The 18,099-nt window shown below is 41.6% G+C and overlaps 1 protein-coding gene across 5 annotated transcripts in view; it reads left to right on the top strand.

Annotated features, from left to right (window-relative positions):
• Positions 1-11,557: 11,557 nt before the first annotated feature.
• The window catches only part of INTS2 (integrator complex subunit 2), a 52,624-nt gene continuing 46,082 nt past the window's right edge, over positions 11,558-18,099 (top strand). For 2 of the 5 annotated variants that reach the window (XM_060290699.1, XM_030881806.2), the window contains exons 1-5: positions 11,617-11,658; positions 12,936-13,242; positions 14,564-14,702; positions 16,849-16,951; positions 17,786-17,899. In XM_060290699.1, coding sequence (XP_060146682.1) covers positions 11,640-11,658; positions 12,936-13,242; positions 14,564-14,702; positions 16,849-16,951; positions 17,786-17,899 — 682 coding nt within the window. In that variant the 5' untranslated portion in view covers positions 11,617-11,639. Of the gene's footprint in view, positions 11,954-12,782; positions 13,243-14,563; positions 14,703-16,848; positions 16,952-17,785; positions 17,900-18,099 lie in introns of all 5 variants that reach the window. The other 3 variants (XM_060290698.1, XM_030881809.2, XM_030881807.2) reach the window with 3 other exon arrangements.

The following is an 18,099-nucleotide window of genomic DNA, read 5'->3' as shown; positions in this document are numbered from 1 at the left end:
GACCCACTGTGGTACATCATGGCAAAATCTAAGACTTGAAAGCTCAAGATGGTAGTGAATCCCTGGGAATCTTTTCTTGCAGAACTTCTGCCAAGTTCTCCATATGAATTAAGAACTACAGATTGAGAGGTAAAATCATGGAATATGGTGAACATTTTGAAATGTTCTACAAGGAATATATTGCACATGCAAGTGACCTTGGCATCTTGATATTAGTAGCACATTATTTACCTAAGTACAGGCATATCTCATTTTACTGCACTTCACTTTATTGTAGTTGGCAGATAATGGTTTTTTTACAAATTGAAGGTTTATGGCACCCTGCGTTAAGTCTATCAGTGCCATTTTTCTAGCAGCATTTTCTCACTTTGTGTCACATTTTGGTAATTCTCACAATATTTTTAACTTTATTATTATATTTCTTACGATGATCAGTGATCTTTGATGTTACTGGTACTATAGGCTCAGATGATAGCATTTTTTAGCAATAATGTATTTTTAAATTAAGGTATGTACATTGCTTTTTTTTTTTTTTTAACATCTTTATTGGAGTATAATTGCTTTACAATGGTGTGTTAGTTTCTGCTTTATAACAAAGTGAATCAGTTATACATATACATATGTTCCCATATCTCTTCCCTCTTGCGTCTCCCTCCCTCCAACCCTCCCTATCCCACCCCTCTAGTTAGTCAAACCAACGAGCTGATCTCCCTGTGCTATGCGGCTGCTTCCCACTAGCTATCTATTTTACGTTTGGTAGTGTATATATGTCCATGCCACTCTCTCATTTCGTCCCAGCTTACCCTTCCCCCTCCCCATATCCTCAAGTCCATTCTTTAGTAGGTCTGTGTCTTTATTACTGTCTTGCTCCTAGGTTCTTCATGACCTTTTTTTTTTTCCCCCTTAGAGTCCACATATATGTGTTAGCATACAGTATTTCTTTTTCTCTTTTTGATTTACTTCACTCTGTATGACACACTCTAGGTCCATCGACCTCACTACAAATAACTCAATTTTGTTTCTTCTATGGCTGAGTAATATTCCATTGTATATATGTGCCACATCTTCTTTACCCATTCATCTGATGATGGACACTTAGGTTTTTTCCATCTCCGGCCTATTGTAAATAGAGCTGCAATGAACATTTTGGTACATGACTCTTTCTGAATTATGGTTTTCTTAGGGTATATGCCGAGTAGTGGGATTGTTGGGTCCTATGGTAGTTCTATATTTAGTTTTTTAAGAAACCTCCATACTGTTCTCCATAGTGGCTGTATCAATTTACATTCCCACCAACAGTGCAAGAGGGTTCCCTTTTCTCCACACCCTCTCCAGCATTTTTTGTTTCTAGATATTTTGATGATGCCCATTCTGACCAGTGTGAGATGATATCTAATTGTAGTGGTGATTTGCATTTCTCTAATGAATAATGATGTTGCAGATTCTTTCATATATTTGTTGGCAATCTGTATATCTTCTTTGGAGAAATGTCTATTTAGGTCTATTTAGGTCTATTTATTGGATTGGGTTGTTTGTTTTTCTGACATTGAACTGCATGAGCTGCTTGTAAATTTTGTATCCATTCAGCCAATCTGTGTCTTTTGGTGGGAGCATTTAGTCCATTTACATTTAAGGTACTTATCGATATGTGTGTTCCCATTCCCATTTTCTTAATTGTTTTGGGTTTGTTATTGTAGGTCTTTTCCTTCTTTTGTGTTTCTTGCCTAGAGAAGTTCCTTTAGCAGTTGTTGTAGAGCTGGTTTGGTGGTGCTGAACTCTCTCAGCTTTTGCTTGTCTCTAAAGGTTTTAATTTCTCCATCAAATCTGAATGAGATCCTTGCTGGGTAGAGTAATCTTGGTTGCAGGTTTTTCTCCTTCAACACTTCAATATGTCCTGCCACTCCCTTCTGGCTTGCAGAGTTTCTGCTGAAAGATCAGCTGTTAACCTTATGGGGATTCCCTTGTGTGTTATTTGTTGTTTTTCCCTTGCTGCTTTTAATATGTTTTCTTTGTATTTAATTTTTGACAGTTTGATTAATATGTGTCTTGGCGTATTTCTCCTTGGATTTATCCTGTATGGGACTCTCTGTGCTTCCTGGACTTGATTAACTATTTCCTTTCCCATATTAGGGAAGTTTTCAACTATAATCTCTTCAAATATTTTCTCAGTCCCTTTCTTTTTCTCTTCTTCTTCTGGAACCCCTATAATTCGAATGTTGGTACGTTTAATGTTGTCCCAGAGGTCTCTGAGACTGTCCTCAGTTCTTTTCATTCTTTTTTCTTTATTCTGCTCTGCAGTAGTTATTTCCACTATTTTATCTTTCAGGTCACTTATCCGTTCTTCTGCCTCAGTTATTCTGCTATTGATCCCATCTAGAGTACTTTTAATTTCATTTATTGTGTTGTTCATCGTTGCTTGTTTCATCTTTAGTTCTTCTAGGTCCTTGTTAACTGATTCTTGCATTTTGTCCATTCTATTGTCCATTCTATCTCCAAGATTTCGGATCAACCTTACTATCATTATTCTGAATTCTTTTTCAGGTAGACTGCCTATTTCCTCTTCATTTGTTAGGTCTGATGGGTTTTTATCTTGCTCCTTCATCTGCGGTGTGTTTTTCTGTCTTTTCATTTTGCTTATCTTACTGTGTTTGGGGTCTCCTTTTTTGCAGGCTGAAGGTTCGTAGTTCCTGTTGTTTTTTGTGTCTGTCCCCAGTGGCTAAGGTTGGTTCAGTGGGTTGTGTAGGCTTCCTGGTGGAGGGTACTAGTGCCTGTGTTCTGGTGGATGAGGCTAGATCTTGTCTTTCTGGTGTGCAGGTCCACGTCTGGTGGTGTGTTTTGGGGTGTCTGTAGACTTATTATGATTTTGGGCCGCCTCTCTGCTAATGGGTGGGGTTGTGTTCCTGTCTTGCTAGTTGTTTGGCATAGGATGTCCAGCACTGTAGCTTGCTGGTCGTTGAGTGAAGCTGGGTGCTGGCGTTGAGATGGAGATCTCTCGGAAATTTTTGCTGTTTGATATTATGTGCAGCTGGGAGGTCTCTTGTGGATCAGTGTCCTGAAGTTGGCTCTCCCACCTCAGAGGCACAGCACTGACTCCTGGCTGCAGCCCCAAGAGCCTTTCATCCACAGGGCTCCTTAATTTGGGATGATTGGTTGTCTATTCAGGTATTCCACAGATGCAGGGTATATCAAGTTGATTGTGGAGCTTTAATCCGCTGCTTCTGAGGCTGCTGGGAGAGATTTCCCTTTCTCTTCTTTGTTCTCACAGCTCCCAGGGGCTCAGCTTTGGATTTAGCCCCGCCTGTGCGTGTAGGTCGCCGGAGGGCGTCTGTTCTTTGCTCAGACAGGACGGGGTTAAAGGAGCCGCTGATTCGGAGGCTCTGGCTCACTCAGGCCCTGGGGTAGGGAGGGGCACGGAGTGTGGGGTGGGCCTGCGGCTGCAGAGGCCGGCGAGACGTTGCAGCCTGAGGCGCGCCTGTGCGTTCTCCCGGGGGAGTTGTCCCTGGATCCCGGGACCCCGGCAGTGGCGGGCTGCACAGGCTCTCCGGAAGGGCGCGTGGCCAGTGACCTGTGTTCGCACACAGGCCTCCCGGTGGCGGCAGCAGCGGCCCTAGCCGCTCTGGGCGGCCCTAGCCACGTCCATCTCTGGACTCCGCACCCCTAGCCGCGGCTCGCGCCCGTCCCTGGAGCTCTCTCAAGCAGCGTTCTTAATCCCCTCTCCTCGTGCACCAGGAAACAAAGAGGGACGTAAAAGTCTCTTGCCTCTTCGGCAGTTCCAGACTTCTCCCCGGACTCTCTCCCGGCCAGCCGCGGTGCACCAACGCCCCGCAGGCTGTGTTCACGCCGCCAACCTCAGTCCTCTCCCGGCGCTCCGACAAAAGCCGGAGCCTCAGCTCCCAGTCCCGCCCGCCCCGGCGGGCGAGCAGACAAGCCTCTCGGCTGGCAAGTTCCGGTCGGCCCGATCCTCTGCGCTGGAATCTGTCCGCTTTGCCCTCCGCACCCCTGTTTCTGTGCTCTCCTCCGCGGCTCCCAAGCTCCCCCACTCCGCCTCCCGAAGTCTCCACCCGCGAAGGGGCTTCCTAGTGTGTGGACACTTTTCCTCCTTCACAGCTCTCTCCCGCTGGTGCAGGACCCGTCCCTATCCTTTTGTCTCTGTTTAGTTTTTTCTTTTGCCCTACCCAGGTACGTGGGGGGTTTCTTGCCTTTTGGGAGGTCTGAGGTCTTCTCCCAGCGTTCAGTAGATGCTCTGTAGGAGTTGTTCCACGCGTAGATGTATTTCTGGTGTATCTGTGGGGAGGAACGTGATCTCCGCGTCTTACTCTTCCGCCATCTTTCTACATTGCTTTTTTAGACATAATACTGTTGCATACTTAACAGACTACAGTATAGTGTAAACATAACTTTTACATGCACTGGGAAACCAAAAATTTCATGTGACTTGCTTCATTATATTTGCTTTACTGCAGTGGCCTGAAACCAAACCCACAATGTTTCCGAGGTATACCTGTATGTATTTGCTAATGAACTTGATGAGGTGATTTGAAATAATATCAGCTTATTACTAAAGGTACAAATATACATTTATCACAATTCTAGAATCAAAATTACAACATGTTCTAACAATTTTTTTTCTGTTTAATGATTTTATTATCAAAATATGCCCAAGACAAAATTGTTACTACAGAACTATTAAATATTTGGAGCTATAGGGTCATTGTAGGTTTTTAAGAAGTCTGGAGGGAGAACATCTACTTCAGGATAAAGGTAGAAATGCTGTTTGAGCTCTATTCAAGCTATTTGTAGTAAATAAATAACCTTTGAAATGTTAGTTTCTAGGGAAACGGACCGTTATCTCTCAGACATGTTAAATGTTCAGGCTTTGCTTAACAAGATATTCAGGGTGTATTGCTCTATTAACAACTGGTTCAGATAAGTCAATTCCCCATGCCCCCAAGAACATATAGTTAAGAGTATAAAAGTCCCTTAACAAGATATTCAGGGTGTATTGCTCTATTAACAACTAGTTCAGGTAAGTCAATTCCCCATGCCCCCAAGAACGTATAGTTAAGAGTATAAAAGTCCAAAGGGCACACTGGGTTATTTGAAGGGTTCACATAAGCAAAAACAAAAGAGAAAGGAAGAGAGTCTGTGGTTTCGGCTCATGGTAAAAGATAAACTTAACTGTTGTGAAAGTATTCCTGAATCATCTATACTGATACTAAGTCTACAGTTTCCAATATCTTCCTGTGTATACGCTAGAAAACATCAATCCTGGACTGAAAACTAAAGAGCCCTCATTCTCAGGGTCCTATAGCTGTAACCAGAAATTCTGTTTAATATTGTTTGAGGTGTTTTTTTTCTTTCAGAGCGACCCACCAGCACTGTTTCAGGAATGACCTTTTGTGAAGGTAAAAGGTTGATGTTTTAAAAACTCTCTTACTTTGGCACTCCCTACTACAGAGAAAAAAAATCTTAGTGATACATTTCAACAGTCCCCAAACCATGTAGCGTCTTATAGGCTTGCATTCAGAATGCCTGAGTTTGTCTTGATTCTGCTTTTGTTGTTTCTTGAGTAAATCTACTTTTAACTAAAGTCAACAATCTTCCTCCACAAAAACCACCTGGTCCTTAATAGTGTTCCTTGTCACTGTGAATGGCACTACCATCCATTCAGTTGTGCCAACCACAAACTCTTCCTTGTAACCAGTCAGCAAAAACTGTTGGTCTTCTGTATTTACTGTCATATATGTCCATTTTTGCCTCTATTGGCCTGACCTTAGTCTAAATTAGCACTATGCAATGCTATAAAGGTGATTAGGGTAGAAGAACCTTATCTGGGTGGACCACTGCAATATCCTCCTAACTTCGTCTCTCTACTTTCAGTATGTTCTTTACTTGGTAGCTTAAAACCCTTTATGGCTGCTTCTTGCTCTAAAGATAGATACCAAAAGTCTTAGATGATTTGTCCTCTGCCTACTTCTCCACAAGCCCCAGAATGGGCCTTTCTCCTGTGTTCTCCTAGCCTCCTAGGCATTTGAGTTCTTTGAAAGTCCCACGGTTATTCTTCCCTTAAGGCCTCCCCCTACTTACCACGTATACCCTTGCCTCAGATCAGGGCCCCTTGTTATATACTCTTATTGTTATATATTGTTATTGTAACACTATATGGGGACTTCATAGTGTTTTTTGTAGTTTATAATTGATTGCCTCTGCTACCAAATGACTCCATAAGGGCAGAAATTTGGTCTGTTTTGCATACAATTCCAATGCAACACTTAGCATGTAGTAAGGCACTGTAATATTTTTCGTATAGACTTCTTGTAACATACCAGAAATTACACAACTTAGCTTTAGTGTGAGTTTTGCAAATAATTTAAATGAAGTTATAACATTTTAATTACTTGGAACTTTTTTCACATTAGTAGAAGTAGTTTGGCGTCACTGGATTAGGATTCTTGTACTCCTAGTTTTGCCACCTTTTTGCTTGTGACTTCAGACAAATCATTGAACCACTTCGAAGTCTCAATTTGCTCATTTGTACGTGAACTCAACCGTAACCATATCTTCCTAACCAGCTTCGTGAACCTCCAAGGAAACTGCAAAAAACACTTTGAAATTTTCAAAATACAAATGTGAAGGATGATTAATATAATACCTGTGTTCTCTAGAAGAGTCAAATCCAGAATAAACTAAGGCTTGCAAGAGAAAAAAGATGCTTAATGGCAACAACAAATACGTTTCTAGCAAGAGCAAGGATGGAAAAGATACAAAGGGTAAAGTATTTAGTACTCAAGCTTTATCTCCCTTCTGTCCCAAACTACCCCCACTAAAAAGATATCAGCTTGAAGGGTCTCCAGGCTCTAAAATGTAAAATAACATGATGGAGTTAAAATCTGAGAGACGGTTAACTGATTTAAAGGAGTCTCAAGTCTCCACACCCAAACGAATTACATCCTGGGTGCTGAAAAAACTTGCAGATACGAATTCAGAAACACTGTAAAAATGAAGGGTTCTGAAAGAGTGGAAATTACAACTTGCCCAGTTTTTAAAGTTTAAAAAACTTATGTCCTAGGAGCTACTAACAAATTTACTTGACTCTAGGAACAAGATCCTCAGAAGCCAGGATAAAGCACTATGCGTTCAATAAACGAATTGATTATCTACCCTAGTAATGAGATACAAACCTTTGACCTTAAGCCCTCGGTCGACTGAGAAACATTTGTATAAACAGTTTGATAAGCCCTCTAAAGTGGTATGAGTGACAATGCAGTGCATATACAAGAGGGAATAGCTGAAATCAAGCTCATATTTTATTTTCACAGCATTGATAAACTGATCACGGAAATCCACATTCAGCAGGTTATTTAAGGTTTCATAATTCATGCTTGAATTAATTTAAAAAACCAATAGTAAGTGCCATACTGTGTGCCAAGGACAAAGAAATAAATATGAATCCTGCCTTCAAAGTACTTACTTTCTGGTGAGAGGGACAGACTAAAAATTCTAACAGTTACAGGGTAATATATGAAGTACTACGATGGAAAGAAGCAAAGGGTGGCTTGGGAGCACTGGAGAAGGGTACTTAGGTCTAATGCAGAGATAGGTGATTTGTCAGGAAAGGATTTCTTACAAGGGAACACTAGAAGTGAGACTTAAAGGATACTTGGGGGTTACTACATAAAGAGAATAAAAGGCATTCCACACAGGAAGAACAGTAGGGGAGAAGACCCATGAATAACATGAAGGATTTGGGAAACAAGCAGTTCAGACTGACTAAAACGGAGGCACCATGGTGGGACATGGCAGAAGTCTAGGCTAGAGAGGAGTCGGACCACGAAAAAACTGTCTTTTGAGTGCCACCTTAAAGAAAGTGAACTTTATCCCTTAGAAGGGAAGTGTTTTAGTAGTTGGGATGATTCATAATTGGTTGAACAATTATACCCAAAAAGGCTTGATTGGTGGAGCTATGTCAACTTGGAGGGATGTCTCTAATGTTATGCTACAGAACCTTGGCTGGACCCAATTGTACTCAACAATTTACCTATAAAATTAATGTAGGGCTTCCCTGGTGGCGCAGTGGTTGAGAGTCCGCCTGCCGATGCAGGGGACACGGGTTCGTGCCTGGGTCCAGGAAGATCCCACATGCCGCGGAGCAGCTAGGCCCGTGAGCCATGGCCGCTGAGCCTGCGCGTCCGGAGCCTGTTCTCAGGCCCGAGTACCACAAAAAAAAAAAAAAAAAATTAATGCAGATATGATATGTTTAGCCAAAGCAGATAACCGGTATAAAAGAAGAGTCCAAAGGTTCTTGACAGGCAGAAACAATTGAAGAAATTTTGTAAAATAGACACACTGTTGAGGATAATTATAAAAAGAGTTCCATGTTGAGAAAACTGGAGCTAGATATCTCCTGAGATCCCTTTACTTTTGAAATTCCGTGATTCTATTTCCAAAGAACATTGGTGCTCCTTTAAATACCTAAGTCTTCTAATTTGTTGAAGCTCATTTACTGGGCAATAATTTACATAAAAGCACCTAGAGTACCTGAAACACAGTAGATACTGTTTTTTTCTTTTTTTGTTTCTCTTTTTCTTTCTTCCCTTAGTCTGATTGAAAAATAAAGTAGGAAAGAATAAATCAAAGTAAGCCAGTCATGGTTGAGAGTCCGCCTGCCGATGCAGGGGACACGGGTTCGTGCCCCGGTCCGGGAAGATCCCACATGCCGCAGAGTGGCTGGGCCCGTGAGCCATGGCCGCTGAGCCTGCGCGTCCGGAGCCTGTGCTCCGCAAAGTAAGCCAGTCAGAGGTGAATGTTCACTTCATCCAGGACTTAAAGTATAGGAACTTTATAACATGTTTCATCAAATCTAAGACACCAGTAATTGCAAAACATTTTATGTACCACTAAGAAAAAAAAATACTGTCAAGTACAGCTTAACACCTAGTAATTGTAAGATGTCCCAGTTTCAGAGATGTTAAAATGTGAAAAAAAGTCATCATAGAATTGATGAAACATATCTTTTCATGAGGAGAAAAGGTAATGAGCCTCAGTACCACATTGGTCTTAAAAAGGGATTATTTCCTCAAACATTTAATAACAAAAAGGTATGCCATAATTATATAAGATACTCTTGATAATCCTTTGATAAGATACTCCTTTGATAATCAAAGGCTAATTTCTAGCATTATTTACCATTCTAGAAGTTCCCGAATCTGCCTTAAGTAAACATCTGATCTGCCAAGTCTTTAAAAATTGGTTTTAGTATAGTTAGGGAGTAGGCCTCAGAGGAAGCCAATCTAAAACTCAAAAGCTCATGAATAAATCTTTTTTCACTAGGATTTCTGAGTTCTATAGAATGATTACAAAAATGATTTCACTGGCAAACATTACAATGTAGATTTGAAAGACTTTTGTTGACTAAGTGGATATGAGGGGGAGAGGTTGGAGTCTAGGATGACTTCCAGGTTTCTAGCTTGAGCAACTCTGGGTGTTAGAAATATTCACTGAGATAAAAATTGGAAGAGAAAGGTACTTGGAGGAAGATAAGTATCAATACTCATCACCATTACACTCTAGATATCTTATTCAGGTAGGATATGATTTGCTATTCTCTACAGATCAAGATGGATGTACATGTTGTGTCTCCATTAGTGATTACAGGATCATAAACAGAATTGGAAGAGATCTTAAAAATCACTGAGTTCGGGGCTTCCCTGGTGGTGCAGTGGTTGAGTCCACCTGCTGATGCAGGGGACACGGGTTCGTGCCCTGGTCTGGGAGGATCCCGCATGCTGCGGAGCGGCTGGGCCCGTGAGCCATGGCCGCTGGGCCTGCGCGTCCGGAGCCTGTGCTCCGCGTCGGGAGAGGCCACTGCAGTGAGAGGCCCACGTACTGCAAAAAAAAAAAAATCACTTAGTTCATATCCACCTCCTCCTCTTATTCATCCCCCAAACCAGTGTTTGAATTCCCTTCACTCTTGTGAAATGATCATCCAGGGAGAATGAAATTGCTTAACCTCTCACTCTCGATTCCCACAACTGTAAAATGGAAATAATATTACCTACCTCAGAGAATTAAATCAGATAACAGATACAAAGCACTAGTGCCTAGCAAGTGTTCAGTAAGTAGGTCCTTAATAGATTATCAGCCTAAAAAGTGACAATATTGTACAGTTTGTAACCCATTGTGAAATTGATTGTGAAATCAATTTTAGTGTGCAGTGACCAGCAATTTAAAGAAGTGAAATAGAATACATGACATGTAATATGTGTATTATGTCATAAAACATTTGTTTCCATGTAAATGTGGATATACATGTATATCTGTGCTCTGGGTCACAATGTGAAATGTATTACTGTGGGCCAGGTGGAAAAAAGTTTGAGAAACACTGTAACACACATTAGTTCTTTTCTTCCTTTGCTGATTTTTCGTGTTGAAAGCAGACCTTATTTTTAGAGAGATTATCCCTTTGTCAAAGCTTTAGAAACTATTAAGTACTGTATCTCTGTAAAATGTTTTTGTTTCGGCTCCCCGCATAATATCTGCTGAATAGAAGGTGTTAAATACACATTGGTTGAATCAGGAACCAGAAATAATATGAAAATATATAGAGACTAGAGGTTCTCAATCTACTGGGTGATCAAAACTCCTTTGAGAAGTTGTTGCAAGTTTTGGACCCTCTTTCCAGAAGAACTGTCAAACACTCACAATTTTGCACGGATTCTAGAGAATTCCTTAAACTCCATCCATCGTCCTCTAAGGATCTATGATTCCTGAGAACCCGAAATGAAGATGTTTAATTTTAATTGATGACTGTGTGTTGAGGTCGAGAGCAGAAGAAGGCTTGGGATTAGATTGCTTTTTAAATTCTCCAACAAATCCTAGGATTATAAAACTGGTGCTGAAAGGGCACCACAGTTGTATAGGCAGAGATGGAAAGAAATGTGTACAGTCTGGTTCTATTAGTGTTCTGGTCAAAGAATAGTGGGGGCAACTTTAACTTTTTTTTTTTTTTAATTATTTATTTTTGGCTGCCTTGGGTCTTCGTTGCTTCTTGCGGGCTTTCTCTAGTTGCGGTGAGTGGGGGCTATTCTTCGTTGCGGTGCGCTGGCTTCTCATTGCGGTGGCTTCTCTTGTTGCGGAGCACGGGCTCTAGGCGCGGGGGCTTCGGTAGTTGTGGCTCTCGGACTCTAGAGCTCAGGCTCAGTAGTTGTGGCGCACGGGGCTTAGTTGCTCCGCGGCATGCCTAGGATCTTCCCATACCAGGGCTCGAACCCGTGTCCTCTGCATTGGCAGGCGGATTGTTAACCACTGCGCCACCAGGGAAGTCCCAACTTTAACATTTCTTTTACACACGTTGTCATTTGAATGCCACGGTAGTCCTGTGATGATGAAACTGCAGTTCGGAGGGCCTGAATGATTTATCTAAAAGGATTCAGCTGGTATGCTCTGGAAAAGAGACTGCAAACAGCACGATCCTACAACTCCCAGGGGGAAGTTGGGTAGCGCACACAGAGAAGGCGGAAGTGGGTGGAGCCGCCCATGCGTGCCGTTGCATCATCGCCGACGTCTCCGGTTTTCCTTTCGCAGCAACCCTTCTTTTCAGTCCAGTACGGTGGCCGACGGGAGCCAGGCGCTGGGGATGAATGAAGGTGCTCTGTGCAGGTTGAAGCAGTCTCCTCCGCTTTCCCCTCCCTTCAGCCCGGGCTGTGCCTTTGTGCGGTGTTCTCATCGAGCCCCCATCGCACCGCTGCCCCGATTGGTCCCGGCGACTGGGTTTTTGCTGCCCAGGTCGACTCAGGGCACAGCCAGGGCTGGGGAATCCGGATTATCGCCTAGGCCCAACTTCGGACAGCGCTCTAGATTTCTACCGCGTCCCGCCTCTAGTGCCGCCTCTAGTGCCGCCTCTAGGGCGCCGAATCCCCGTGGGGTACCGGGAGGTTGGAGGGTAGATTTTAAGGTATGAAGCTTTCACTTCTCAGGCGTCAGAGCGTTTCGGGGTCCATGTCCACAACCTGCCCGACTTTTCTCAGCCAGAGGGATTGGTTGGTTCTCGTTACGCCCGGGGCCAGACCTATGAGCACACATGTCTTGGCGCCTCGGCTCTATCAGCCCGCCCCTCTGTTAAAAGGCCAGCTCCTTTTGCTTAAAAGCAAAACGTTTCTGCCCAGCCCTCTGTTACCCACGTTTCTGCTAGTCTGTGGGTCTCAAAGGGGATGGCTTTGGCGACCTGCTACTTGCTTTTTCTGTTTCTGATTGCTCTTGAAGACAGAGAAGTGCCCAAGTGGGACTCAGCTTTCTCCCACAGCTAATTGCACCTACACAGCTGGTTTTTTGTTTGTCTGTTACTAGTAACACAGGGGATATAGGATAGTGTTAAGGTCTCCAGGGCGTTATAACTGTCATAACTTTTGGCTAGTGAGGCGATTTACCAGTGCTTCCACCGACTCGTGGAGGGTGGGAAAGAGAAGCTTAACGGTTCTTCACATATGTTGGGTAGGCGTGTGAAAATAAAGAGGTACAAAAGGTGAGCGTCCTTAACTATGCTGTCCTTTTACTTGCATTGTGGCACTCATAGGACTGATACAGTGGAGAAATTACTGGACTGGGATTTAGCAGATGAGGGTTCAGCCTTGGATTTTGCCACTGACTAGTAATACTCCTCTGGGCCTGTTACTTAATCTCTCTGGGTTTCATATTCCTTCTTTGCAAAATGGCAGTATTAGAACAGAAGGTCCCTAAGTCTGAAAGAGACATTAATATACTCTGTTTTCTTTCTCATTTTCCAGGTGGCAGTAGAAACATAGGGAGCCTTTAATTGTGCCAGGAATATTGCCAACATCAGGGCCTATTAAAGATAAACCACGTTTTTCAGAGGTTTTAAAAAGAGGGGAACTCATGCATGTGGAGTTATACCCCTACTTTTTTTTTTTAACCACTAGGATCAACAGTGATAATGACCGAGTGTACAAGCCTTCAGTTTGTCAGTCCTTTTGCTTTTGAGGCAATGCAGAAGGTGGACGTTGTTCGTTTGGCATCTTTAAGTGACCCAGAATTAAGACTTCTCCTGCCCTGCTTGGTGCGGATGGCACTTTGTGCTCCTGCTGACCAGAGCCAAAGCTGGGCTCAGGATAAAAAACTCATCCTTCGTCTTCTCTCTGGAGTGGAAGCTGTCAATTCCATTGTTGCTTTGTTGTCTGTGGACTTTCATGCTTTAGAACAGGATGCCAGCAAAGAACAGCAGCTTAGGTAATGTAATACTATATAATATGTGGATTGATTGGTATTTATTTCGATTTGCGTGAAAAGAGGGAATCAAATTTTTTTGGAGATTTTAGGGCTTCTTATTGCAGTACGCTCTTCCAAAAAAGAGAAGATTGGGAATCTGAACTTTGGAGAGCATTTTTTTTTTTTGCGGTACGCGGGCCTTTCACTGTTGTGGCCTCTCCCGTTGCGGAGCACAGGCTCCGGACGCGCAGGCTCAGCGACCATGGCTCACGGGCCCAGCAGCTCCGTGGCTTGTGGGATCTTCCCGGACCGGGGCACGAACCCGTGTCCCCTGCATCGGCAGGCGGACTCTCAACCACTGCGCCACCAGGGAAGCCCTGGAGAGCATTTTTTAAAGTTATTTTTTATTTATAATTAAAATTCTAGGGTCTTTTGTATTTTTTTTTTTGTGGTACGCGGGCCTCTCACTGTTGTGGCCTCTCCCGTTGCAGCCTCTCCCGTTGCGGAGCACAGGCTCCAGACGCGCAGGCTCAGCGGCCATGGCTCACGGGCCTAGCCGCTCCGCAGCATGTGGGATCTTTCTAAGCCGGGGCCTGAACCCGTGTCCCCTGCATCGGCAGGCGGACTCCCAACCACTGCGGCACCAGGGAAGGCCTCTAGGGTCTTTTGAATTCCATATTGTAAAATGTTGTGCTGAGAACTTTGGCTATATACACTGTTGTGCTCAGGCTAAACTGATTAGGCTAATTACTCTCAGTGGGAAGGGGGTAAGGTAAGTTCCCCTAGAGTAGAAGGATTTATTGGAATCTCCTGAGAGGCTTTTATTTTTATTTATTTTTTATTTATTTTTTGGCTCTGCCACACAGCATGCAGGATCTTAGTTCCCTGACCAGGGATCTTAGTTCCCCCAGCCAGGGATCTTAGTTCCCCAACCAGGGATCTTAGTTCCCCAACCAGGGATGGAACCCCCACCCCCTGCAGTAGAAGTGCGGAGTCTTAACCATTAGACCTCCAGGGAAGTCCTGTAGGAGGCTTGTTAAGCTTGTACTGAGTCCCCCAAATTCTGGACATTTGTTTTGTCCTTCCTCCCCATTGTGGATCCAGTAGTGAGCCACTGTTGTTAATGGAAGTGGGTGTTAACTGTCAGTTGTAATGGAGTCTTTACACAGGTTGTGAATCTCTGAAATAGATAAACAAAATATTTCAGAAGTAATACACTCATGAAATATATGAAAAGAATTCATATATTCTTTTGTAGATTATTTCTGTAAAAGGTCATTTTTATGCTTTTATTTCTGTGCCAGTGTTCTCATAATTGTTTTACACGTTTGTACTTTATTAGGCATAAACTTGGAGGAGGCAGTGGAGAGAGCATCCTGGTATCACAGCTGCAGCATGGACTGACTTTAGAGTTTGAACACAGTGATTCACCTCGTCGATTGCGTCTTGTGCTTAGTGAACTTTTGGCAATTATGAACAAGGTGCGTCTATTTTAATCACAGCTCAAAATATGCATGACTTGATGTCTACACATAGAAGGTAGAAACAGGCAAGAAGGCAGGCAGGTTGCATCCTCTCGTACATATATTTCTATTTGTTATGTAAGTGTCTTCCTTTCAAAGGCTTGAAAGGATATTAAATGCCTGCTTTTAAAGGCTGTTTCTAATTACTATTTTCTCTAATTTATGTCTATTCTGCATTCTCTATCATAAGGTTTTTTTCTGTATGGAGTCCATTCAACGGCTTCTTGATATTTAGAAAGATATATAGCTCAAGAGTTGTATAAATGACAAAATTTGAAAATATCTCTGTAGGATATAATTTCTCTCATAAAATGTTGTGAAATATGTACGTGATTCCTAAAAAATGTGTGAGATTCCTTTAGATACTGATTGAATTATGTACCTCATACGTAACGGTGACTGGGGAGTATCAAAGCTGAATTGAACGTGGGATATTTGGCTAGCTTCACTCACTGGGTGGCTGAATTGTTCCTGTATACTAAAGAAGGCTATTCAACCTCTCATCTCAGAAAAATGATAGGTTACTTTCTTTCTTTTATTTAAAAAATTTTTTAAAAAAAATTTTATTTATTTATTTTTGGCTGCATTGGGTCTTCGTTGCTGCACGGGCTTTCTCTAGTTGCGGCGATCGGGAGCTACTCTTCCCTGCAGTGTGTGGGCTTCTCATTGCGGTGGCTTCTCTTGCTGCAGAGCACGGGCTCTAGGCATGTGGGCTCAGTAGTTGTGGCACGCAGGCTTCAGTAGTTGTGGCTCATGGGCTCTAGAGCGCAGGCTCAGTAGTTGTGGCACACGGGCTTAGTTGCTCTGCGGCATGTGGGATCTTCCCAGAGCAGGGCTCGAACCCGTGTCCCCTGCATTGGCAGGCAGATTCTTAACCACTGCGCCACCAGGGAAGTCCCTATTTATTTATTTTTATTGAAGATTTGCAATGTTATATTAGTTTTGGGTGTACATAGGTTACTTTAGGTCATGGACTTTTGGGTGATAATGGTTAATTGAAACTCTGAATTTTAAATTTGTGAATGTTAGGAGTTACCATACAGAGAACTAAATTGGATCTTCATATTAAGATGTCTTATATAAGATTGGGCCCACAGTTTGAGAAGCAAATGTTTTGTACTTTGAGAATCTCAAGGTTAGTTAATTTATAATAAAGAAAGTTTAGTTTTATCAATTGTGGACCAAAAAAACCTAAATTCTGTTTCCAAAGAAAATACTGTTGGGGGGGGCAGATTTAGTTAGTTCTAGATAGTTTTTAAGATGTGTTACAAATCTTAATTTTTTTTTCTATTACAAAGTTATTTACTTCAGCTCTTTTCTACTATACTGATAGTCTTTAATTTTTTCTTTTTCTTTTATGTTTGATTTTTCTTATTTTTTTGGTCACACCATGTGGCTTGCAGGCTCTTAGTTCCCTGACCAGGGATCGAACCCGGGCCATCAGCAGTGAAAGCACAGAGTCCTTACCACTGAACTGCCGGGGAATTCTTGACAGTCTTTAATTTTAACTAATATTTTCCTACATCTTTTTCTTAATACTGTACTTGATGCCTCTAATGAAATAAGTGACCTGCCTCCTCTGAGCGGTTTCCAGTTTTTCAGTTCAGTACCCTTCAGCATATGGGAGATGTAGCAATGAAACTTCTGTAGGAAATTTTCAGAAAAGCTGGTTGGTACTTTTGATGACCTAAATTTTTATTCTTTGTTTTTCCCACACTTCATTTAGAACATGAATTTATAGCTGTTATACTGCTTTCAGTTTATAGTTTTTTAGCTTTTTTTTGAACTACAACTTATGTAGGTAGCATTCTTAGTTCATTTCTTTGGCTTGTCTTATCTTTAATTCCAGATTTCTCCAAATATTTGTATAGATATAAATTATCAAGACTCATATTGCATGTCTGGAATAACAATGTGACTTGACTAATTGTGGTTAAATTGGTACGTTCATCCAGTACTGCATATTCTACTGTAGTATATTAATGACTTATTAAGAGACATGGTCTGTAAGCTCAAAAAATAATTACAAAAATAGTAAGGGGTCTAATTCATTACCTGAAATTAAGAGAGTTCATCATTTCTTTTTTCTTTCTTTTTTTTAAAGGTATCTGAGTCCAGTGGAGAATTTTTTTTCAAGTCATCTGAGCTATTTGAGAGTCCAGTCTATTTGGAGGAAGCTGCAGATGTACTTTGTATTTTACAAGCAGGTACTATAATGAGTGCTAAGATAAATTTCAAATATAGTTTCTTGTTAAATGATACTGTGTAACTTCTTAACCTGGAGTGTTGTGCTATTTTAAGGTTCACCTAATTAAGAATGTACCTTAAAAATTTAGGTCAAAAATGACTAATAGTAGGACAATGATTAAGTAAATTATATTATTTCCATAGTATAGCATACTGTGCAGCCATTAAAGTGGTGTATTTGAAGAAATTTAATCATTTTGGAAAATGTTCACAATATGTTAAATGAAAAAAGCAAGTGGCAAAATGGTAAGTAGAATATAATCCCAGTTTTGTTAAAAGTAATACCCATAGGGGGATTAAAATAAAATCTTTCAAATTACTAACTTTGAGTGATGGGATTAGAGCTGATTTTATTTATATTCTTTGCACTTTTTGTATTTTCTGGGCTCTTTATAATAGGTATGCATGATCAGAATTAAAAGATAGAGGACATAAAAATGCAGAGAAAATTTTCATGAAAGTAACTCTTTTGACCAACACTGTCCACCACAGCGATGACAGTGTTCTGTGTTGTGCTGTCTAGTACAGTAGCCACTAGCCACATGTGGTTATGGAGTACTTGAAATGTGGCTAGTGTGATTGAGGAATGAAACTATTTTTAATTTAATTTGATTTTAATTTAAATAGTCACATGTGGCTACTGGCTATCCTACTGGACAGTTCAACTCTAGACTATGAAAAGAAAGTACTTTAATTACTTTTAAATGACATTGGTGAAATGTCAAAAGATGTTTAATGTATGATACAATGAAATATCCCTCCTTAGTAGTAACACTGATTTTGTTTTCTTATAGAGCTCCCATCCCTGCTTCCTATAGTTGATGTAGCTGAAGCCTTGCTCCATGTTAGAAATGGTGCCTGGTTCTTGTGTCTGTTGGTGGCCAATGTTCCTGATAGTTTTAATGAAGGTAAATGTAATTTTAAAATGGGATATTGAAGAGATTTGCTTGGGCATGTACAGGACCTTTTTTTTTTTTTTTTATAAATTTATTTATTTTTGGCTGCATTGGGTCTTCTTTGCTGTGTGCAGGCTTTCTCTAGTTGCTGCATGTGGGGGCTACTCTTCGTTATGGTGTGTGGTCTTCTCATTGCGGTGGCTTCTCTTGTT

Source organism: Globicephala melas, chromosome 20 (assembly GCF_963455315.2).
Source record: "Globicephala melas chromosome 20, mGloMel1.2, whole genome shotgun sequence".
Taxonomy (NCBI): domain Eukaryota; kingdom Metazoa; phylum Chordata; class Mammalia; order Artiodactyla; family Delphinidae; genus Globicephala; species Globicephala melas.
Note: the sequence above shows the minus strand (reverse complement) of the source record. Positions and strands in the feature narration are given on the sequence as shown.